This window comes from Siphateles boraxobius, unplaced genomic scaffold (genome assembly GCF_051911475.1).
Source record: "Siphateles boraxobius isolate OS27281-9 unplaced genomic scaffold, OSU_SipBor_1 29, whole genome shotgun sequence".
In the NCBI taxonomy this organism is placed as follows: Eukaryota; Metazoa; Chordata; class Actinopteri; order Cypriniformes; family Leuciscidae; genus Siphateles; species Siphateles boraxobius.
The window spans coordinates 6,339,058-6,364,042 of record NW_027508908.1 but is presented as its reverse complement, the minus strand read 5'-3'; the positions used below and the strand labels follow the sequence as shown (position 1 = coordinate 6,364,042).

Genomic DNA, 24,985 nt, shown 5'->3' with positions numbered 1-24,985 from the left:
ACATGTCAGCAAACAAGCCCTGGCAGTACACTGAAGCTAAACCAACGCATGCATTTAAGAAAGTGATTCCAGATCTGAAACCATGACACGTCCGTCGTGTCTTGATGTTTTGTTCTCTGCATTCAGTTTTGTAAAGTGATCCGTCCGGCGGGCTGCAGTTTGCGGTGATGCTGTGCGGTGACCTCAGCAGATCCACACACAGCACCGTCTGCGACCTCAACCGGGAAACTCCACCTTACACACACAATAAACTTACACTAAATATAAAACGTGGGGTCACATAATCGTGGTGACCAGTAAAACTCTACATAGTGTTTCGTTGATAAGCCTACCAGAAAGCGACGGTCCGTCCCGATCTGTCAAACAACGGTCACACCGGAAGCATCCGCTCAGATCTCTGCGTAGATTTCACTCAGTCAATGCAACAGCCAATCAGAGATGAGAAGCGGACCAATAAGATTTCAGGGAATTGACTTTCACCGATTCACTCCCCCATTGTTATTGACAAAACGTTTTTAGTCTTCGGCTTACTCTCGCATTACATTTACTTGATACTTTTAATGATTTAACCTTAACAGAAACACCTAAAAAGACAATATAAAAAATGGTCACATAATTATTAACTTTTAAATTATTTGCAGCTTTTTAAACTACATAAAACATTCCCCATGACTTATCGCGTCATCTTTAAAAATAAAAATAATAATGATTAACTAAAATTAAACTAAAAGTTGCAATGTTTGAATATACCTTATTGTGAAGTAAAATGCCTCCGGCCAAAATAGCTATACCATTTTTTTCAAGCGTAATCAAAGCTAAATGTAAATTCCAGGTACATATCACTAACTCTGATCTATGACAGGAACCGAATTTAGATAAGTGCAGTTTGTTTCAAGGAAGATTCTCTGAATAAGTAAGATATTAACTTAAGAGGACGCTGGTGATCTTGAACTACATCAGAATGCACACCATTTACCAAAATCCTTTCTTTCTGATTGAATTAATTAATGAACTCATCTCATTCTCAATCTTAATCATTAACTACTTTGAGAAGAGTAACATGGATCTTGTACTGATCAAATTACAGCTGTCAAACTGAATTATGCATTCGGAATTATCTAACACCACCTAGTGGCCATCTTTAAATATACAGACTCTTCACAGTGCGACAAACATCATCTGGAAACAAAGGCCCGCACATTCATTTAGACAGAAAAAAAGGATGATGATGATAATAGTAAATTAATTTCAATTCGGCTAAAAAGATTGTAATGGTTAAAAAGCTTTTCATTATATATATATATATATATATATATATATATATATATATATATATATATATATATATATATATATACATTATTATTATTATTATTATTATTATTATTATTATTATTTGTGATCCTATAAATATCAATATAATGCGATAATTATAAACATTTTCAGTAGGCTATGTTAGTCCCAAATCTACTTCAGAAGGTTTTTTATTTATTTATTTATTTTAGGTAAAGTTAGGCAGTGGTTTCATTTTGTAGCAAAACGTTTGGTGGAAATAAACAACTAAACAACTTTTGTGATTTTTCCATACCTTATATAATATACACATTCTTTTTGAGTTTTATATTAATGAGAATAATCAAAGCAAGTTTTTGCATAAACCTTCTTTTATTAATTGGAAAGTTTATATCCTTGCATGCTTTAACATCTTCAAACAAGATTAAATGTGTATTTTATACAATCACAATGTCTGTTAATAAGAAAGCTATAAAAACATCTAGAATTTGTGTCATGTTTAAAATTCTTTTGGAATATGCTTTTATTAATTGTTGTGCCCCTCTCCCCTTTTCTTTATCTTTTCTCCTTTTTTTCCTTTTTTTTTTTTACATACATAACTTGTTATCTGAAAGATTTTTTGTGTGTCATTGTATCCTCTGTTTGTTAAAATTGAAATAATTATAAACAAAACTCGAAAAAAATACAACCTCCTAAAACATTTGGCCAACTTTGTGCGACACGAAATCAAACGCCTGCCTCTAGAACAACATGTTAAAATAAAAGTCCGTCACTAATAAAGAAAATGTGTGATTAAATTATTAAGACATTACCCGAGGAAGCGTTTATATTTTTATTGAAATATTGTTATTATTTACTTAAAATTACATAAATTTAATATTAGAATTTTGTATAATTCAATTTTGTCGTGCAAGACTTTTATTATGACTTGCCAGGAGATGTGGTCCTATTGACCCGGTAGTCAATGTTAACTGCAGGCATGGGAATAAGCGGTACATAAACTGTACAGATTTGTTTTTGATGTGCGACATTTTCTCGAAAGTATTCGCTACACACCTAACAATCAAATAATCTGTGATGTATTAGAGCCTTACCAACATTTCGAGTGATTGGCGATGATTTTGAGACTGTCAAACAGGGCATATGTCCTCTCTGGGTCAGCTCGCCTCAAAAGCACTTTGTCCACCTACTTCGACGAGATGGGAAAAGCTGGTATCATCCTTAAATCTGCGTCAGCTAGCATATTTGAGAACCTAGCCTTAGAAGACTGGATTCACGATCACGTTGATCTGCAAAACAGAAGCATATTGTTATTATGGAGAAATTCCCCAGTGGTGGTCATAGGCAGACATCAAAACCCCTGGCAGGAGTGTAACCTTCCCCTGTTGAGGCGCTTGGGGATCCCGCTAGCGAGACGTCGCAGTGGAGGTGGGACGGTTTTCCATGATTTTGGGAACATCAACATGACCTTCTTCACCTCCAAGAAGAAATACGACCGTCACAGAAATCTAAAAGTCGTAACCAGTGCATTGAAAGCACTCAGACCCGAGCTAGATGTCACTGCAACAGACAGATTTGATATTTTGTTGAATGGGCATTACAAGATTTCAGGCACTGCTGCGAAATTAGGCAGAACCTCTGCTTATCATCACTGTACATTGCTGTGTTCTGTTGATCGTTCAATATTGTCCTCAGTTCTGAAGAGTAACACTTCTGAAGTCATCAGGAGCAATGCCACCCCAAGCGTTCCTTCCCCTGTCAAGAACCTCTCGGATGTGGATCCCACTCTTGACTCCGATACTATAATGGAGGCTATTGCTTCCCAGTTCAATAATGAATTTGGCTTTGACAGCCCAGTCATCACAGTTGACCCCACTCATGAAGCTCTTATGCCCGGCATTTATAAGATGACAAAGGATATTCAAATGTGGGAGTGGATTTATGGCAAAACTCCAAAATTCAGCGTTTGCACATCTTTAGTGGTAGATGATGTGAATATTAAGCTTGACATGGACATCAAAAGTGGTACTGTAGAACAATGTGCTGTGGAAATCCCTGAAGACTGGCTTTCTCCTGAGACGGTGAACGAGTTTACATCAACCCTCAATGGCAGCAAATACTGTCCAAATGAAGCTGCAGTGTTGGTGGCGACGTTCATGAGAACTCGTTCAATGAGCGCTGATGTTGCCGGGAAGATTCATAGATTGTGTGAAGGTGTGCTTTCAGTAATGTGAATAAAAATGAAGTCAGATATAAACATTGTGTCGCTTGTTTCAAAAACCATGGACATTCATTTTAAAGTTGTCTCCTGCACAGTCACACTTTATCCACAAATGCAGAGATTTGATATGAAAAACACAAATACTGCTATTAATTCTATGATGAAACCACTTAAATAAATTGAAAGAATTGGGCAGAGTTCTGCAGATATAATTAGCATATTTTAATTATTTAAACCATTTAGTGTTTGCACATATTAATAGGGCAATAATATTAGATATTAATATTTAGTGATAAATATTAATATAAAAATACTATTGTTAAAAGTAATAGTATTAATGAAAACTAAAATCCCCCCAAAACAATAATATTAATAAAAACTAGTGTATATATATATATATATATATATATATGTGTGTGTGTGTGTGTGTGTGTGTGTGTGTGTGTGTGTGTGTGAAGGGGGAAAAAACATTTTACATATATATCTAAATTAGTATGTTTTGTCATACGGTTTGGCTCTTGGTAATATACGCTGCTGTCGCGTTTGCCTGTTCCTGACGCGTAGTTTATTGCAGATGAGTATGTCATGTAGATGGCCTTTAATTTTATTCTTAAATATAGTCTTTTTTTTGTATTTTGTGCGGTTTGTTTAACAAAAAGTACAAGAACGGCATTATTCAGAGTCAAAGACCCCGAAATCTCATTAAAATCGCATACATCCTTAATATGTAGCCGAATGAATGGACTATCCAGAAGCGTTAAAGGTCTGCGCTGAGGCCGCCGTGCTCGATTACTCAATGTCAAGTGCGCATGCGCAATGCGAACACGACCAACTTGCGTGGCTAACACCGACTACACTGCATCGCAACGAGGAGGTTACAGTTATTCATACATAATGGGAAAGAAACAGAAAAATAAGGGAGATGACGGGTAAGTCAGAACACGGGCGATTGCGTAACACGGACTACAGTGGATTACTGTGCTGTTTGTAATCTTGACAGGTTAACGTTAATGTTTAAGGAGAAACACTGTTAGCCACCTGGCTAGTTTCTGATGGGCATGAGTTCATGTGCCGCTGTAACTAGGCCTGTCTTGATCATTATCACACTGACGCTCTTACCAAAGAGGAATATCATCAGTAGATCACTGACATTCACTAATACAGGTCTAGACACGAGGCTGATTGGGTAATTTATTCTAAGCATTTCTTATTTGTCGCGTCTGTGGCTTTAAAATGAGACACGAGTAGGTTTGGCCAGCCCCCCTGAGTCGAGGTCCTCCAGCTGTGAGTGTTTGATTAGATGCAAATCTGCTGTCATATCATATCAGACACTGTCCGAGCACAGAAGACTCGAGTATTTAAGGGCAGTGGCCTCTGTATATTACACGCAGTATCTGATTTCTCGTCCGACAGTGCAACATCATCCGTTTCCATTGTGTTGCCTGGCGGTTTCGCATTGTCTTCGGTAAAACGCGCTTCTATGGGATGCCATCGAGCTTTGTTCACGTAGAAACGGTGTTGTGCCTTATTTGAACTCACTGCTAAATTATTACCCCCTCGTTGAGAACGCTACCTAATTGCCTAATCCTAACCCCACCCACACATCTAATCCTACACCTACCTGGGACTCAGGGTCATAATCTGAAGGAGGGGGTCCGAATTACGGCACAACAACGGCATTTAGAGATTTCAGTTTGAAATCTCGAGCTGTGGAAATGTTCAAATGCTCGCAGGACTGTGACAGTCTTTCAACAGCTGGATTGGGCTTTCCCACTGAGATCATGGGGTGTGATTGTGACAATGTTGAAATGCACCTGTCAATCTTAGACAAGCTTATGATGAATAATAAAAGTGATTAAGGCTGTATTTAAAACGTTAAGGTCAAGTTTTTCTGTGTGTGCATTTTGTCAGGGTTCAAATGAGAGAAATTATTAACACTTCATTGATGATTTGAGTAATTGGTTAAGAGTGATATAAAAAATCTTTCTCACAATCATGGAAGAATACATAAATACACTTGACAGTTCTAACAATTTTCACATATATATAATTTTGAGTATATAATTTATTTAATATATAATTTTAAATGTCACGTAAACTTAAATAATATATATGTCATAGACGTATTGTTTTTGGTTAGAGCTTGTACACCATAGTGATTTTGGTGAATTCAGGGTGAATCATTTGTTTTGATGTTTTAAAAACTGGTTCAGAGTGCTTTAAATGAATATACTATAATTATAATTAATATATATATATATATATATATATAATATGAAATAATTAAAATACATTAAGTGTGTGTATAAGTCGTTATATATTATTGGAAATTAATTGATCAAAATCTGAAGCTTGGAAATGATTGTATTTGTTTATGTCAGACTCTTAATCCTTTATGTTCTTCTGTTCTGTAAACTGTGGATTGTTTTTAGTTAGTTAGGTTGGAACTGTTATAGTTTTTAGGTTTTGCTGTATTACTGGGCAATGTGAGGCAGTAGTTTCACCTGGTTTGACCTGTTTTCTCCTTCCGTTTTATAGTCGCTTGAATGTCTAAATTTAGCTGGGACTGATGCTGAGCAGATTCCTGCTCTTCTGGCCTTGCTGGGGGTGGTTAAGTAGATTAGTGCCCTAATGAGTGTGCTAACCATTCAGTGCTGGTTGCTGTGTCATTCCCTGGTCAGTCTCAGATGATGTCATGAGATCCGGCCATGAATTATTGCACTTTCAGTTGCTTCAAAACAAGATTACCTGTAACTATTACTGACTTTTGAAAAGGCTTTGTATTGCAACAAAGAACTGGTCTGCTAAAAAACGTTTTTGAATGTATTAAACGTCCCCCCCACCATCTCTCCTTCATTCATTCAAGTTATTTGTCCAACTGTCTATTGGCTGGTCTTTCATCATCTGCTCTGTGTTTGCTGAGGTGAGCAGTTTATGTGAGAGGGCTCTACCCTGTGATGTGAGGCTAGTAAACCTCTACTAGGGTGCATTTCCCTTTCTGATGCAACAAGCATGCAAGGAGGGCTTTAGACTCCACTATATAAGCAGCAGCACAAGTTCACTTCCTCCTTGTTTGCTGTGTTTGACTTGACGGGTAAGGTGCACATGTTTAGGGATGCCATTTAATATGCTCAGTTTTTGTAAATCTTGTTGTAAATATTGCTATGTGCTGCTTTCATTGGTAATCTAGAGTTTTTTTTGGGGTGTAATATGCATCTGTGCTGCTGGTCTATAATGGTAGTCTTTTTAGTGAAAGTATGATGTGAAGTCACAGTTTTCCTGGCCAATTGCTAGGCCTAGTTAATCATTTCTGGTGGTCTGCATTTACTCAGAGGCTAATTGTTTTATTGCACCGTACATGCGTGTTAACCTGATTTTATCAAATATTTTTAGTTTTATGTATGTTTCTATTCGCTTTCTCATAACATTTCTACATTTATTTAAATGGAAAATATTTTATTTAAATTTACACCATTTAAAGACCCTGTGAAATCGATTTATGTGAAATCTATTCTTGTAGAGATATATTTCCTGTTCAAACAGGAAAATTACTATTAGGGGGAATCATGTGATTCATGAAAGTTATAGTCAGTGTTCGAATTATACCGTGAGCTTCGGTATAGCTATTTCGACTGGTGATGTCACTCTCCATTTTATATAGGCTTACACACGAGAAATCTAATCTATATGCGAAATTCTGCAAAAGCTTCTGCAGCAGTTTAAACACACACATTTGAGCACGTTCCATCCGACAACCTTGTCCGTGAGATAATAAACAACTGCTTGCATTAATGCAACCATTCTTGGCTTAGTTTCACCAAGATACGGACAATATTTGCTTGGTACAGAGAGCTTCAGGTGCTGTGTGAACTTTTAGCTAGCTAGCTAGCTAGACTATGACTTGCTTATAGATGAGAGAAACACTATGAACAACCAAATTAAGACTGTTCTGAAAACCTGTTTAGATGACGAGGTGCTCATAACATTTACCATAAAGCATGATGATATACTTGGCAGTCAAAACTATAGGTAGAGATTAAAGTTGATTCATCCACTTCATTTTTTGCTGACACACCAGGTACGTATGTTTTGACAGCTAGTGAAGTGATATCAAAGAACACCTGAGATATGGTACAGCCCAATGTGGAGTTAGAGTTTGAAAGTCGTATTACATTAGATTATTTCCTGAATTGATGGTATGTGATGGTAATTCTGCATTTAAATACATACAATTTTGGATAGGCTTACATTATATTTTATTAAATTTTTTTTCAGTACCCCCCAAATTATTATTTTCATCCGTTTTGGGAGGGGTCCAAGTCTCATCTAGGGGGGTCGAACCCCCCCCCCCCCTCCATACCCCCCGTAATTCGAACTATGGTTATAGTCCAATGTCCTTGAAGAGGTAAAAAGTAAATGTTAAGTGTGTTTGTGCCTGATGATTTTTTTTTTGTCAACTTTTAGAAATACACCACCATGTAGAAGATCTTAAAGTTTAAATGCATGGAAAAACATCCTCAGTCAAATTGAATATATTCTTCATCTTTTTTCTGAATTTCATAGTGCCAAAGACGACGGGGTTGACATCGACGCACTTGCGGCAGAGATTGAAGGAGCAGGAGCAGGCAAGGAGCAGAACAAATCAAAGAGCAAGAAAAAGAAAGTAAAGAAAGAAGACTATGAGTAAGTCTTCGTCTCTTTCCTCCAACACTGACACAGTTGATAAGCCTAAAGAGATTTTCCCTGGCTATACAGTTAACCTGCTGCTCAAATAGTTAAGGGTCAAGATTGTATTAATATTGTTAAAAGCTTCTGCCATGACGTCCCAGTCCCCTGACCTGATCCCTATAGAAAATGAGTGGGGTGAACTGAAGAAGCACCAACATGGAGCTGGGAATCTGGAGAGATTCTGTGTGGAGGAATGCTCTCCGATTTCCTGTCAGGTGTTCTCCAAACTCATCAGGCATTGTTGGAGAAAACTCAGAGCTGTTATCTTGGCAAAAGATTGAAAAAAGTATTTAATAAGAGGGTGCCAATAATTGTGGCCAATGTGTTTTGGAGAAAAGCATTTATTTCATAATGTGATTAACCCCCTTCTTTCAATTATTTTACTTCAATGAAAGGTTCGATTTTTGCGAATTCTTTGAATGAAAAATCAGAAGAGTTAATAGTGCAGATTTATTTTTGCAGCCATCTTTGATCATATTTACCAGGGGTGCCATTAATTCTGACCACAACTCTACGAACCCTGAGATGAATAATGTAGAAACATTTGACTATTTCTGCCACAATACCATAGTTACAGTTAGCATTACTACATTAAATCCATGGTGAATGTTGGTGATTTATAGTCTGCAGACTCTGCACAGACTTCTATAACTTTCCACGTCAGCACTGTTTGATCTGATATTGATGGTTTATAACGAAGAATTCGAATGCTTCTCACTACATCTCGCAGCGATACTGCGGCGAATTCAAACACTTTCTCACTTGATCTGAGCTGATAAACTATCCGCACTGCACAGCTCAAACGAGAAGGTTTCGTTCTGCTTTCCTCACATTTGCCATTTTATGTTTTTAATATGCAACAGAAATGGCAGCTCTTATCAGTGGTGGCACCAGTGTGACCTCCAACAAAATTTACTCGCACCGGAAAGAAAAAAGTTTTCAAAAGTGCGACCATTTGGTCACAGTCTGGAGACCCGCCACATCATTTCTCCAGTCTTCTGTGTCACATGATCCTTTAGAAATCATTCTAATCTGCTGATTTGCTGCTCAAGAAACACTTATCACAGTTAAACGGTTGTGCTGCGTTTATTTTCAGTATTAATGATGAATAGAAAAGAACAGCATTTATTTGAAATAGAAATCTTTTGGAACATTATAAATGTCTTTACTGTCACTGATCAATTTATTATGTGAATAAAATGCTGAATAAAAGTATTAATTTACATGAAAATATCAGTAGTGGAAATGTTTGGAAATTATTGATTACTTGTTTTTATTGCAGTGAGGATGAAATCCAGAAAGAACTAGAGAGGCTGTCACTAGAAGAGAAAGCAGGAAAACCAGAAAAAGAAACAGCAAAGGTATTCTTTAGTAACACAAACCGATAAACGCGTTCAACACACGTTTTCTTTTTTCCTCCCTCTTCTAATAGTGCAGATACTATATGTAGAGTCATTTTCCATTGAAAGCAATTCCTGCGTGTGTTTCCCTCTTAGAAATCCGATTCAGTAGAGGAGCCTGAACCTGAACCCACCTTGACGAAAGCAGACAAGAAGAAGGCCAAGAAGGGCAAGAAAGCGAATCTGGAGGATGAGGAAGGTGATGAAGATCAGGGTCAGAACAACATGGAAAACGAGCACAGGACGAAAGATACAAAGACGGTGGCGGCTCCCGCTCCTGCTGGTCCTGCTTCAGACTCTGAGGACGAGGGCTCGCAGTCACGACAGAAACCCAAGGCTAAAAAGAAAGGCGGGCGAAAAGGCGCGTCTGACTCGGAGGAGGATGATGAAGATGGTGGTGCGAAGAAGGGTGGAGGAGCGGGCGACAATGACGAATCGGATGATGATTCTCAAACCTCAAGCAAGAAGAAGAAAGGTAAAGGCAAAGCCAAAGCAGAGAGTGAGGAAGACGAAAGAGAAGACCCGTCCTTCAAGATGAAGACCGCTGCGCAGAAGAAAGCAGAGAAAAAAGAGAGGGATAAGAAGAAGAAAGAGGAGGAGAGGGCCAAGCTGAGGGCTAAGAGAGAAAAAGAGGAAGAGGCATCAAAAAAGGATGAAGGGAAAGCGGTTACCACACCTTCAACAGAGAGCAAGACATTAGAGACAGCGGCTTCAGTGGAGCAGGATGAAGCTGATGCCCAAGGAGAAGGTCAGATTTTCCATAGTACATTGTCCACTCAGCAGTGTTTCTATATGTGTATTATAATACATATTGTGTGTGTGAATGTGTGTATATATATATATATGAGATTTGTGTTCAGGTATTTTCTGATTAATTTGGATGATTTCAAAGGTGTATTTTTTTATTATTAGTTTCTATTACTTTTTTCTCAGTGATAACATTTATTAAATGTGAAATGCAGGATTTAAAATACAGTTTAAAAAAAATATATATATAATTTTTAGACACACTACCGTTCAATAGTTTGGGGTCAGTATATATTTTTTATGTTTTTGAAAGTCTCTTTTTGCACTCCAAGGTTGTAATATTGTGAAATATAATCACAATGTAAAATAACTGTTTTCTATTTTAATATATCTTATCATCATTCTAAGATGCTGATTTGGTGCTCAAGAAACATTTCTTATCATTATCAATGTTGAAAACCGTTATTGCTGCTTATTTTATTTTTGTGCATTTATTCCGGATTCTTTTATAAATAGAAAGTTCAAAAGAACAACATTTATTTGTACCATTATAAATGTCTTTAGCTTTTGATCTATTTAGTGCATCCTTGCTGAATAAAATATTAACTTCTTTAAAAAAATAATTTTACTGAATCCAAAAATTTGAACTGTGGGATATAGCAATTATGCTACTGAGGTTTAAATCAAACACTATTCAAGTCATTAAACTGTCAAACATGCTCTATAGGAAACTTATAAAAAGATGATGAAAGGCATCATGACTATTTGTGAACATTCAATTCATCACAAAGTCCTAATCTTTAAGACCATAAATTAGTTGATAACATTTAAGCCACACTGGTTTATATCCAAGATGTTTGGATCATCTGGGTTATTTCAAGCCTACATGATCATGTTTTTTTTATTATCTAACTAATTTCCCCTCTCTCCTCTGCTTTTCTACAGAGGAGGCTGAGGGTGATAAAAAGAAAAAGGACAAGAAGAAGAAGAAAGGTGAAAAGGAGGAGAAAGATAAGAAAAAGGGTCCCAGCAAAGCAACGGTGAAAGCCATGCAGGAGGCCCTGGCCAAAATGAAGGAAGAGGAGGAACGAATCAAAAGAGAAGAGGAGGAGAAACAGAAGCTGCTGGAGGAGCTGGAGGCTCAGAGACTAGAGCAGGTTAGTGCAAAGACACAGTCACTCAAGATCATGGTGTCAAATGATCATGGTCCCTTCAACTCTGAAACCTTCATCCGCAGGAGCGTCTAGAAGCCGAGAGGAAGGAGAAGAAGAAGCAAAAGGAAAAGGAGAGAAAAGAGAGACTTAAGAAGGAGGGAAAACTCCTCACCAAGGCCCAGAAAGAGGCTCGAGCCAGAGCAGAAGCCACACTGCGAGCACTGCAGGCTCAGGGTGAGAACATGACTGATAGTGCTTATCATGAAGTTATGATGATAGTTTTTTAACCTAGTGGTGTCATTGGCTTTCTTTCAGGTATTGAAGTGCCATCCAAAGATGCTATGCCAAAGAAGAAGCCTGTTTACTCTGACAAGAGAAAAAAGAAGCCAACAGCACAAACTCCTGAAGGTTAGATCCTGACTTGCTCCCTGCTGTAATCAAAGATGGTTAAAATGTCCTAAGATTTTTTTTTGTTGGCTCATATTAGAAACGTCAGAAGTGACAGCACCTACATCAGAGGCACCTCAGCCAATCACAACAGAGATGGAAGTAGACAAGCCTGATGCTGAGCCAGGTAACGACCAATCACAGCCAGCTCTGCTAGATTTACCCAGGTTTAAAATGAAAAGTATTAAGCTTGACTTTGATTTCGCAAATGTAGGGCCCATTAAAATCTGTTTATTTTTTCTCCTAAATTCTGTTTTCTGTTTTAATTTTTTTATTTGAATGGTTTAACTGTTTTAGTCATTAAATAGCATGTTTGATCAATTGAAATTGGAAAATGTAACAGTTGAATCCATCTTTTAAATGTAATAAAAATATAAAAAATAATTTACAATAAATCATAGCATTTTTATTTTTGTCAGGTCTGCACAACAAAACAAACTATAAATTAAAACTTAGATGTAAAAATCTCGTTTTTGTTATTCCTCAATTTCTTTTAAATAGTAATCATCTAAAATCGGTATTATTATTATTAATACTACTACTTTTACTAAAATGTACTTCTCAAAATGCTAGGAGTAATATATTTCTATCGCAAGTTCATGTTAACCTTACTTTGATTTATTCATTCTGTCATGAAGACCTTTGAGTTTCTGAGTTTTTGACACGCAGATAGTAATTTTTGTGGTTTAATAACTTCATTCATTTTACAGCCCTACTTTATAATTCAAAATTTGCCAAATTCCGTGACATTGCATGCTACACAGTAAAATTGTCTGTTCATAAATGTATGCCTGTAAGGAAGTATGATGGCTTCTTAAAATTGTAATTTTCATTGTTACAGTTAAGGAGCCAAAGGCAGAGGCTGCTGATCTGGACGACTGGGAGGCCATGGCCAGCGATGAGGAGAAAGGTGGGGTTAAAGTACCCTGTCCCACAGATGCATATCTTTTAAAATCAAAGTCATTTGGTGGTAGTTTTCCACGGACCCTGATTTATTAATTTGACATTTGTGCACTCAGAGATGAAGAAGGTTCACATCGAGGTGAAGGAACCCACTACAGCCACACAAAAACCTGCTGAAGACAAGGAGGATGGCAGTGAGGAAGAAGAGGACGATGAAGAGGAGGATGATGAGGAGGAGGAGGAGGAAGAAGAAGAAGAGGGTGAAGGAGAGGAGGAGAGTGAGGATGAGGAGGACAACAAAGACAGCAGCAACAAGACGACCACAAACAAAGCAAGAAAAGAGCCCAGCTCAGATTCGAGCAGCGAGAGCGATTCGGATGATGACCGAAGCAAAGAGGAGAGACTTTACGACAAGGCCAAGAGGCGCATAGAGGTACAGCTACACAGTGTTTTGTACAGATATACGCACATTTTGGTCAGTGGAGTTGAAATCAATCATGTTTTCCTTTGTGTGCAGAAACGAAGGCAGGAAAACCTGAAGAACATTAATTTGGACAAGCTCCGATCTCCTGTGGTTTGTGTACTGGGTCATGTGGACACAGGGAAGACCAAAATCCTGGATAAGGTGCGTTTTAAAGTGACTCATGTGGACTTGTGTGGATTTTGTGTGTTTATTGTTGTTTTCTTCTCTGTCCATCAGCTGAGACACACACATGTTCAGGATGGTGAGGCTGGTGGTATCACACAGCAGATCGGAGCCACAAATGTGCCCCTGGAAACCATAATAGAACAAACCAAGATGGTGAAAAATGTGAGTATCTTTCTCTAACCCACATTCTCTCATCCTGTTTTCCCATGCACCCCCCCCCCCCCTTTTTTTTCTTATTCTTTTTTCTTTGTTTTAAAAGCTTAAGACGTGTTTCAGGGTCTGTACAGTCATAGCATGTAGGTTAGATGGATAAAATGAATCCACACAGAATATCAGATCAAATCAGTAATTTGTAAACAGTGTGGGTGATTCAGCTGTACCGTGTTTGCTCTCTAAGAGATGAAGCCGCCTCGCAAAAAGCTCAGTGTCAAGCCAGTGTCAAATTGAGTTCTTTTCGTGGCTTATTGCGCTTAAACGTCCTAATACACAAAAAATTGCGAGTATTTATGTAAAAAAAATCAGTTATGGCTTTAGTGAATGTCAAAAGTTGAGAAATATATGAATGTGTAACAGTATATTGGATGCTTGCTTGGTCCTAAAGTGACAGCAGCCTAAATAAGTTTGTTCTTATTATTAAAGCAAATAGAAAGCAAACAAATGGCATTAATAGTAATTAATTTTAGTTCAGATATACTATGATTTGAACATTGATTTGTATTCTTATTTTACATGTGTACGTAGACTTTCATGGAACATTAGGTCATGGATATTGCCTCAAAAGTCATGGAAATATATCAGTAAAGATGTGTATGAAAACAATTTTATTTATGATTGTATGTTTTTTTTCATCAGTTTGAAATGGAGAGTGTGAAGATTCCTGGCATGCTCATTATTGACACACCTGGACACGAGTCTTTCAGGTACACACTATACTTTTGTGTGTGTGTGTGTGTGTGTACACACCATGTAAAAGTGATAGACAGAATATATACACTACCATTCAATAGTTTTTTTCAAAATTTTAAGAAATTAATACTTTTATTCCTCAAGGATTCCTTAAGTGTATTAAATTGACAGTAAAGAGATTTTAAATGTTTCTATTTCAAATAAACAGCATTTTCATACTCATACTCTTTTGAAAGTTCTGTACTTCAAAGAATACTAAAACTAATAATGGTTTCCACAAAAATATTAAGCAGCATAATTGTAAATGTTTCTTGAGCAGCAAATCAGCATATTAGAATGATTTCTAAAGGATCATGTGACACTGATGGCTTTGTGAATATAAGAGACTTACACAAAATGTTTTTACCGATCCCAAACTTTTGAATGGTTGTGTGTGTATATTTAAAAAATATATTATTAATTTATTAAAATTATAAGTAAATATTAACTTGATGTCACTGTATAGGTATAGTGTGTAGATACTGTAGAAAATCCATACCAGTCAACACTGACTTTTTGAACTCTACTTTTATAGTATTTGTATGTTTAATGGCACTCTCCTCCACCCTTCAGTAATCTGAGGAACAGGGGTAGTTCTCTGTGTGACATCGCCATCCTGGTGGTGGATATCATGCACGGTTTAGAGCCACAGACACTCGAGTCCATCAACCTGTTGAAGGAGAAGAAATGCCCCTTCATAGTAGCACTTAACAAGGTACCAGATATTGACAACTGAATGCTGATACTGATCATTACAAGAAGTATTTGAATACTAATGTTTCTTTGTCAGATCGACCGTCTGTATGACTGGAAAAAGAGTCCAGAAACAGACGTGGTGGCCACACTGAAGAAACAGAAGAAGAACACCAAGGATGAGTTTGATGAGAGGGCTAAATCTGTCATCGTAGAGTTCGCACAGCAGGTCTGTTGTCTCTATCTTTTTGTATAGTCCTATTTACCTTTCTTAATGTTGTTTGCAAATGCTGTTTCTTGTTGACTTCAACATGTATAAGAAGTGAGCTTAACTTAAATGTTGTCTTGTGTGTCTTTCAATCTTCAGGGTCTTAATGCCGCCCTGTTCTACGAGAACAAAGATCCTCGTACGTTTGTGTCCCTGGTTCCCACCTCGGCCCACTCGGGTGATGGGATGGGGAACCTCATCGCCCTGCTGGTTGAGCTCACTCAAACCATGCTGGCCCGCCGACTGGCTCACTGTGACGAACTTCGTGCACAGGTCATGGAGGTAAGCGGTCAAAGGAAAAGCTTTAATGAGTTTTAATGGCTTTCCTTTTGCGCAAATACGATGCAAGTACATTCATTCTGCAGTGTAGACAGTTTACATTATTATAGAGATTTGAGAGTGCGTAGATTGCGCGAGACTGAAATCATGGACCGCTTCAGTGATAATGTTATTTAATTTATTCCAAGTTACTAGCCATTTTGTTTTTCATGCTACTAAAATAATCAATGTGAAGTCTTTATTTTCTTATGTGTAAACATTTCTTAGCTTGTTTTGTCTGTGTAGCCAGAATATGAGGTGCCTTTCCCCAAACACAAAACGTTTTTTTTTATATATTTTATCAATCAACATTAATTTTCTTTATTACAATATCAAGAGTAATTTTTATTCAAGAGTAATGATTTTTGGCATTATTGTAATCGCTGTCCAGTGTCCATCACAGACCAATAGTAGTTTGAAGGAGTTTACCAGCCTGAGCGAACGTTTTTCAGAAAGTTTTCTTTGTCAATCTGTTTCAAACTGCCGAAATGAACTCCAAACAAAACATTTGTTTTTTGGCCTGATTTTATTTAAAATCATGTCACACCAGTTCGTTCTTTGATTTCGCTTGTGTTATATCTGGGCCTTAAATGCCATGTCAGATGCAGCTTCTGTTCCACCTTTGCAGTGTAAAGATGTTTTTTGTTGATGTTGATCATTTTATTGATAACTGTCTATACTATAGTATTCTGATTGATTTAAGTAATTGTATTGTCTTGTGTCAAATATGTAAATTTAACCAAGTACTTAAACCATTGCCCTTATAAGGGAAAAAAAGCAAATATTTGCCCCTTATTGGAAAAGTTAATTTCTGTCTCTGGTATATTATTATTTATTTATTTATTTTCACGCATGGATCCAAGCTGTAATATAACCTCTGCTGCCCATTTCCTATATCTCAGGTAAAAGCTCTGCCTGGCATGGGTACGACGATAGACGTGATCCTGATCAATGGTTGTCTGCGGGAGGGCGAGACCATTATCGTCCCTGGTGTGGATGGACCAATTGTCACTCAGATCCGAGGGTTGCTCCTCCCTCCACCCCTGAAAGAGCTCAGAGTGAAGGTCTCATGCCCAATTATATATTTTATTCGCCATATCCGTTATGTTGCGATAGAGCTCTGAGCTTGTCTCACTTGATCACATGCTATATGTTTCTTCTCTCTGTGTACAGAATCCGTATGAGAAGCACAAAGAAGTGTCCACGGCTCAGGGAGTGAAGATCCTGGGGAAAGATCTGGAGAAGACGCTGGCAGGTCTGCCTCTCCTCGTCGCTCATAAAGAGGATGAAATTCCAGTCCTGAGGGTAACCATGTTCTTCTGCAAACCAATCAGTTTTGTCCCTTTAAGAACACGCTGTACTTTTCTTTCTTTCCTCTCTTTTCTCGCACATACAAGAATCAAGTCAGTAATAACTTAATCTAATTGCTACATTGGTGAGTTTTCCTGCATCCTGATGTTTGCTCTTTGTAGGACGAGTTGATCCGGGAGCTGAAACAGACTCTTAACGCCATAAAGCTGGAGGAGAAGGGTGTGTATGTGCAGGCCTCCACGCTCGGCTCTCTGGAGGCTCTACTGGAGTACTTGCGTACATCCAAAGTGCCTGTAAGTCTTCAAACACCTCACACACTCTCGTAAAACCCTTTTTATAAATCGGTTATTGAAGAACGTGCTTGGATTTATTATGGTTTTGTGATGCATGTTATATCTAAGCTCTTTCGAAACCAAGCAAGCTGCCTACATAAGCAGTTGCCTTCTAAGGCCACATCCTGTCTGACGTGGCAGAGTGAGTTAGTGAGTGAGTTAGTGCACCCTAAATTGACGGCAACTCTGTGTGACGCACAAATCTCTCTTCTCACGTGAAGCACATGAAAGATTCCAGTTTTGCTATTGATTCTAGTCGAGTTTGGTGGTAACCTCTTACTCTAATGAGCTATACATAGTGCAAAAAATTGTAATAATTATTCTGATTTCTTTTGATTATTTTAATTTCTTCTATGTAAAGCACTTTGAATTACCATTGTGTATGAAATGTGCTATATAAATAAACTTGCCTTGCCTTGCCTTGCCTAATATGCAAAATGACAATGCAATATGTAAAATGGCAATGCATTTCTGTTTTAAATTTACATTTTCCATTACATTTGTGCAACGTTTGGTGCGAAATTAAAATTCAATTATATAATTTAAATTTGCCATTTCATACGCTAGTTTTAATATGTAAATTGAATACATATTGTAACATTTTATAAATTGCAAAATTAAAATGCATTACAGATATTAGATATGTTTAACATGTTCAAGCAAAAACTATAGCAAAATGATCATTTAAATGTTATTTTTCTTAATTGCATTTACACTCACAGTTAAGCATTTTCATTAAATGTCCCGCAATGAATGTAGCCAAATTCAATGTGCAAATTGAAAATGCATTCCGAGCCGACCCGTCCTGTCAATCACTGCGTGAAGTTTCAGTTTCTTAGATATTAAAATCATAAGTATTGGTCATTCTGAGGTCACTCAGCATCCCCCACATGCTCCATGGGGTGGTGATGGCACAATGGATAAGACACATGCCTTTGGGGTGAGAGACCCGGGTTCGAATCCATTATGAGACACCAATGTGTCCCTGAGCAAGACACTTAACCCCTAGTTGCTCCAGAGGCGTGCGACCTCTGACATATCTAGCAATTGTAAGTTGCTTTGGATAAAAGCGTTAGCTAAATGTAATGTAAATGCTCCAAATTCACGCAAAAAGTCTTGTTTGTTTGTGCTTCGTTTGTGGCGGTTAAAGTGTTGTTTGTGTTGCTTCTATCGGGTGGAACTGCTTCAGATGGTGGAACAGATTCGATGTGTTCCCGCTGCTAGTCGGCACCACTCTCCGGCACATTTTGCAGCGCGCTGAAACACCACTGAATTTATACCACCGAATTAGTCTTTCCTCTCTGATCAACTATTTCGTCTGCTTTCTCCTCACTTGTGGAAGCTCGTTCAGTCACATTTGTATAGCGGTCAGGGACGCTCATTTTTAGCTAAAACTTGCCGCGTTGGAGATCAACCTACTAACGTTACTGCTGAGCACTGGCTGCGTGTCTGTGGTGTACGTCATCACGAAAGTAGCCAATTGTGTTCTGCTCTTTCTGACGGCTGCGCGCCTAACGTCAGGTAGTGACAAATTCTGTTATGTATATTGAAATATCGAAAATGTGTTTAAAAATCATATCACCGTTATCGAAAAAAAGAATATTGCGATATATATAGCCCTAATTTAAACCATTTAAAAAAATCATAATATAGCATAGTGCTACTCTGAAATTACCCATCTGCGATTCAATTAAATAAGTAAATGCACTGCGGGTTTTGGTGAAGCGCGATGCTTTAATTATTTACATATGTGCAGGTTACGTATTTCAGAGCGGCTCCGTTCAAAGTAAATGCTGCTCCACACTAACTCAGTCTCTGCATGTGCTGTTTGTTTGGGTTTGCAATATCGTGCGTTTTGGAACGCATAAAAAGTCTGATGCGATTTGTGTTTCATAGCGAAGGGTTGCACTGTTATCATTTGCATGCGTGGAGAGTGTCTTTGCAGCTCGGTTAACAAACTCCATCTCTGCATATGCTGTCAGTTTGGGTTGCTTATAACATTCATCTGGGAACACAACGTGAGCCGTTTCACCAGATTTGTAACGTTAACCTACAGGAGAATACATCAAAATATTTCTAAATATGACAACAATCACAATCAGTTGGCACCCTCTGCAGAAATTTGATATAATACGAAATATACATGAGCTGATTGTTTATATTATGTATATTACGTTATGTATTTTAACAGTGTTAAAACCATACGAGTACTTGATTTTGATACTTTATTTGAACCCCTAATTATTTCCTTATGTTTATTATATATGTATTTTAATTCATTTTACACGTCATTGTTTGCGTCATTGTTCGCTTAGGTCTATTTGTTTTACCACAAAAAGATTATCAGGTTACTCGATTAATCGTCAAAATATCAACCGAATACTTGATTACCAAAATAATCACTGGTTTTGTTTTCTCCATTGAGCTTGTTGCAGTGTAATTGAGCTGAAGTGTTTTAGTTGTTTGCATCTCCACTTAAATTCTCTTTCTTTCCTTCAGTATGCTGGCATCAACATTGGTCCCGTCCACAAGAAAGACGTCATGAAAGCTTCTACTATGTTGGAGCATGATCAACAGTATGTATTCTGAGTAATACATCATTTATCTCCTATTATGAGATTATATCATGCTAATCATTCTTTCTTTCTTTCTTTCTGTAGGTATGCAGTGATCCTGGCGTTTGATGTGAAAATAGAGCGAGATTCTCAGGAGATGGCTGACAGTCTCGGCGTGCGCATTTTCAGCGCTGAGATCATCTACCATCTGTTTGACGCCTTCACCAAATACAGAGAAGACTACAAGAAACAGAAACAGGATGAGTTCAAGTGCGTTATCTACTGCCCTAATCCTCACCCTTTTATCTCAATTTAACAGCGATATACACTACAGTTCAAAAGTTAATACTTTTTTAGTTCACACTAAAAATGAATACTTTTATTCAGCACGAGTGCATTAAATTGATAAATAGTGGCAGCAGGTAGTGGCATTTATAATGTTACAAAAGATTTCTGTTTCAAATAAATGCTGTTTACTGCATATTTTTGTGGAAACTAATAGATTTTTCACAATTCCTTGTTGAATAGAAACGGACAGTTTCCACGAAAATATCATGCAGTAACATTGATTTTAGCAAAAAATGTTTCTTAAGCAACAAATCAGCACATTAGAATGATTTCTGAAGGATCATGTGACACTGAAGACTGGAAAAATTATGTTGAAAATTCACAGAAATTAAATTTTATAATACATTATTTAAAATGTTAGTAATTTTTCACAATATAACCGTTTTCACATCCTTGGTGAGCAAAATAGACTTTTTCAGAAATATGAAAAATCGAACTAAGCCCATAGTAGTGTAAGGCCGTCTAATTCGATCCAGTGGCGGTATTCGAATTAGCGCTGAAGGTCTCACGCGTGTTCCGTCTTTTATCGTGGCAAAGTATTTTTGGTTAAATGCTATAGATTTTCTCATATGTATTAACTCGTTATTTCATCTGACTCCATAAATGAAAAGGATTTTAATGATATCCGTGTATCATTAAATGTGAGCGAATGTTTTACTATTCTTTTAAACTCTTGAATGAAAATAATGTCAAATTCAATTAGAATAATCAAATATCACAATTTAATATGTCAGGTCATTACAATTTCATAACCAGTTCAAAGATAATCAATGCAAAACATCAAATGCTCTAGAATAAAGAGGGAAAAATTTACCCGACAAGAAATGCGTGAGGCTGAGAGTCTCGCAACTCTCAGCCTCACGGGCCGATCTCAGATACAGAAAAAGGCCCAGAGCTCTCGCTGCGTTTCATTATATACCCAGACCTCATTTCAAATCTAAACATCATCCACAGTGGTAAGTCACCATTTGCTAGCAGTGGAAAATTAGCATTCAGTCAAATGTTCAGAAGGTGTTAACTCAAAGACACACCGTCAAGTGTGGAAGATGTTTCTAAACTCCCTAAGAACTTTATTACCTTTTGGTTTACTTCTTTGGGAATGAGACATTTGAACCAGTCGCACCGAGACATTTCAAATAATACCAAACATGTATAAAACTTGATGATAATCATTCACATTAAACCATTTAGAGTCTTGTGTGAGTTTGGGAGATCTCTGCCAGGATGAAGAATGGGGGAGAGAAATGTAGATTAGGATGAGGGAGGTGAGACCTTCGTCTCAATAGTGCATGAGGGGGAGTTCAAATGTTAATTTCCTTTGTTTTCTCAGAGAGTAGACCTCTCTTAAAGTCCTTCCAGTTTTTCCAGTCTTACAGTAGTGTACGTTTTAACATTTACCTCCTCACAAACAAGCCTAGATTCTTAAAGACTGTCAAAGTTGTTACTTTTTTCCTGAATGTTTGCAGTCTGAATATTTGAAAGTTTCTCTCTTTTTCAGACAACTAGCCGTGTTTCCCTGTAAGCTGCGTATATTGCCCCAGTTCATCTTCAACTCTAGAGATCCCATCGTCATGGGCGTCATCGTGGACGCCGGAGTTCTGAGGACAGGCACTCCGGTGTGTGTGCCCACCAAAGGGGTGAGACATTTAGACAGTTTACACAATATATGCTCAATAAATAAAGAAGCAGAGATACTGCTTTCCTCTACTGTCTTTTTTTATTTTTATTTTTATTTTTTACGTTTTAGCAGTTTATTTTACGGTAAAAATAGAATATGTAGTGGTATTGTTTCCATTAATTTTTCTCTCTTCTCCCAGTTTGTAGACATTGGCATTGTGACCGGTATTGAAATAAATCACAAATCTGTAGACATCGCTAAGAAAGGACAGGAGATCTGTGTGAAAATAGAACCAATTCCTGGAGAATCACCCAAGATGTACGGCCGACACTTTGAGGCTGTAGACCTCATTGTTAGCAAGGTAAGCTCTCTCCTACATCCTGAAATAAAGCCACTGGAGCTCCTGTGATCCCAAGACATAGGCTGTTCACACTGCAGGGGCTTAAAGGGTTAGTTCACCCAAAAATGAAAATTATGTCATTAATGACTCACCCTCATGTCGTTCCAAGCCCGTAAGATCTCCGTTCATCTTCGGAACACAGTTTAAGATATTTTAGATTTAGTCTGAGAGCTTTTTGTCCCTCCATTGAAAATCTATGTACGGTATACTGTCCTTGTCCATAAAGGCAATAAAGACATCATCAAAGTAGTCCATGTGACCTCAGGGGGTTAGTTAGAATTTTTTGAATCATCGAAAATACTTTTTGTTCCAAAAACAACAAAAAAGATGACTTTATTCAGCATTGTATTCTCTTCCGGTTCTGTTGTCAATCCGCGTTCATGAGTCCGCTGACGTAAGACGAGCTGACGTGTTATCTGGTGCGCCCGAGCTTCGTTTACAGTCTGAGGGAGACGCACGCTGTAAACAAAACAATCTTTACAAACATGTCTAAGGATTTCGACATAGGGGAAGACTTGCATTTTTTTTAACCAGACATATTTATTTGAACCCGAATACACGGACGCACCAGATACACGTCAGCAGCGTCTTACGTCAGCAGTGTCACTGGCCTCGTGAACGCGGATTGACAACAGAACCGGAAGAGAATACAATGCTGAATAAAGTCATCGTTTTTGTTATTTTTGGAACAAAATGTATTTTCAATGCTTCAAAAAATTCTAACTAACCCCCTGAGGTCACGTGGACTACTTTGATGATGTCTTTATTGCCTTTCTGGACAAGGACAGTATACCGTTCATACATTTTCAATGGAGGGACAGAAAACTCTCAGACTAAATCTAAAATATCTTAAACTGTGTTCTGAAGATGAACGGAGATCTTACGGGCTTGGAACGACATGAGGGTGAGTCATTAATGACATAATTTTCATTTTTGGGTCAACTAACCCTTTAATGTTCAATTCCGATTTTTTGAAAAAATTCTATACTTTTGCAAGGCCGTTCACATTTCCAATTAAGTGCGACCTTTTGTGATCTCCTGCGTGAACGTAAACGTGAAATGACCCAGAAGGGACCCGCATGCGCAGAAGTGTACTCAACGGTCATAGTTGTTGTTTATCTTCTCATTCCCGCCTACTTCAACGCAGAATTATGACGTTTGTCGCATATCAATGACGTGCGGGTCGAATACATGTGACCTGGCCGTTCAGATTGAAGTCGCATTTCAAAAGATATCCATATTGGATTTGGACCACATACCCAAAAGATTGGATCTGTGTCATTCAGACTGTCATGAAAAGATCAGATACAGGTCGCATAGGGGCAAAAAAATCGGAACTGGGTCGTTTCAGCCTGCAGTGTGACATAGCCATAGTGTTGTTTTTGTTGATCCTTTTCACGCCAACGTTAAAAAAAAAAAAGTTGCCAGCCACCGCCAGCGTTTCTGATCATTTTCACCAAAATGGCGCACAGTATTTGTTCCAAGTCAAAATTAGGAGCCTTTAAAATGGTTTAATAGGAAAAAGAAAACGAATTTATATAAAAGTTAATTTAAAATATGAATAAATTCTATAATAGTATACAAATATTACTAAAATACTGTCTGTATTCAATCTGCTGCCCCCTTAACCGTGATTGGTATTGATTATCTAATGCACATTTGTTCTTGTATCTCTTGTAGATCACCCGTCAGTCAATCGACACTCTGAAGAACTGGTTCAGAGACGAGATGCAGAAGTCAGACTGGCAGTTAATCATGGAACTGAAGAAAACCTTTGAAATCATCTGAACACACAAGTGACTGACTGATTCTAGATCTCAAGCGACCCCCGTGCACACATACAAACACTATACGTTGTACACTCCTAAAGGTCACGTGATTATGGAGTCATCAGTGTTGCTCATACATTTAAGGACATTCGTACTCAGACACTCAGCCTTGCACAGTCCCGTATCGAGGACTTGTTCCTCGTGTGTGCATGGGAGAAAACTCACACCACTACCCTTTTCCTCCAGCTGTTTTTGCGTGGTGGGGAGTGTTGGAGACCAGAACAAAAAAAAAGATGGAAAAAAAAAGCAAGAAAAAAAAATGTTTTTCTGTGAGAAACTGAAACTATTACCACTGTTTTAAACAGTGACAAATGTTAGAAAATGTTAGACAACCTTTACAATTATTCCAAATGTGCCTGTTCTCTCTGATCAATCCAGGTTTTTTTTTTTTTTCATTTCATGGTTTTCACCAACTCAAAGTTCACTGTATGGCTGGATTAAACTTGAGCTGCTGATTTGGGCCTGAGGTCTGACCTTAGATTTAGGCTGAGGTTTAAATCGAAAGGTATAAGATGAAGACCGTGTGGCTTTTGTGAATGACTGCTGGAGATTACACCATGATTTTAGATATATATATATATAAAAAAACAGTCACCTTGTCAGTATTTTCATTTTGCCCTGCTTTTTCCATTCCTTTTTGGAGTACAGTTCTTAAACGAACCTTTTTAAAACGATCCCCCTCCAGCCAGAGATTGACTCTCCTCCTCTCCCTCTCATGGGTGTGTGAACTTGGACGAAAGGCTCTTCCCTTAATCAGTTTGAATATGTCATTTCAGAGATTGATATGTGAAAATCAACAACAATAAAGAGATGGCCTATTTATAGA

General features: G+C 37.7%; 3 protein-coding genes across 12 annotated transcripts in view; 2 read left to right on the top strand and 1 right to left on the bottom strand.

Annotated features, from left to right (window-relative positions):
* The window catches only part of pnpla6 (patatin-like phospholipase domain containing 6), a 45,588-nt gene extending 45,189 nt beyond the window's left edge, over positions 1-399 (bottom strand). For all 10 annotated transcript variants that reach the window (XR_013207798.1, XR_013207800.1, XR_013207799.1 and 7 more), the window contains exon 1: positions 333-399. The gene's annotated coding sequence lies outside the window, so the exon portion shown is untranslated. The remainder of the gene's footprint in view (positions 1-332) is intronic.
* Positions 400-2,244: 1,845 nt separating this feature from the next.
* Positions 2,245-3,550, top strand: lipt1 (lipoyltransferase 1). The gene has a single exon (XM_077246318.1). The coding sequence runs from the start codon at positions 2,409-2,411 to the stop codon at positions 3,525-3,527; it is 1,119 nt and encodes a 372-aa protein (XP_077102433.1). The 5' UTR covers positions 2,245-2,408; the 3' UTR covers positions 3,528-3,550.
* An 811-nt stretch (positions 3,551-4,361) lies between these two features.
* eif5b (eukaryotic translation initiation factor 5B) lies at positions 4,362-24,985 on the top strand. Its single transcript, XM_077246317.1, has 24 exons — positions 4,362-4,443; positions 8,078-8,197; positions 9,525-9,603; positions 9,739-10,390; positions 11,335-11,546; positions 11,627-11,777; positions 11,859-11,951; positions 12,031-12,117; positions 12,832-12,900; positions 13,010-13,326; positions 13,411-13,518; positions 13,594-13,704; positions 14,395-14,462; positions 15,061-15,202; positions 15,278-15,409; positions 15,548-15,730; positions 16,669-16,830; positions 16,940-17,071; positions 17,239-17,370; positions 19,909-19,985; positions 20,070-20,234; positions 21,811-21,949; positions 22,130-22,291; positions 24,011-24,985. The coding sequence occupies exons 1-24, from the start codon at positions 4,409-4,411 to the stop codon at positions 24,116-24,118; spliced, it is 3,636 nt and encodes a 1,211-aa protein (XP_077102432.1). The 5' UTR covers positions 4,362-4,408; the 3' UTR covers positions 24,119-24,985.

Bases quoted from the DNA above. Each gene is read 5' to 3' on its own strand.
- lipt1 (XM_077246318.1), top strand. From the start codon at position 2,409: ATGATTTTGAGACTGTCAAACAGGGCATATGTCCTCTCTGGGTCAGCT.
- eif5b (XM_077246317.1), top strand. From the start codon at position 4,409: ATGGGAAAGAAACAGAAAAATAAGGGAGATGACGG. The intron at 17,371-19,908 runs GTAAGTCTTCAA...TCTTTCCTTCAG, and splicing joins TGCGTACATCCAAAGTGCCT to TATGCTGGCATCAACATTGG. The intron at 19,986-20,069 runs GTATGTATTCTG...TTCTTTCTGTAG, and splicing joins ATGTTGGAGCATGATCAACA to GTATGCAGTGATCCTGGCGT.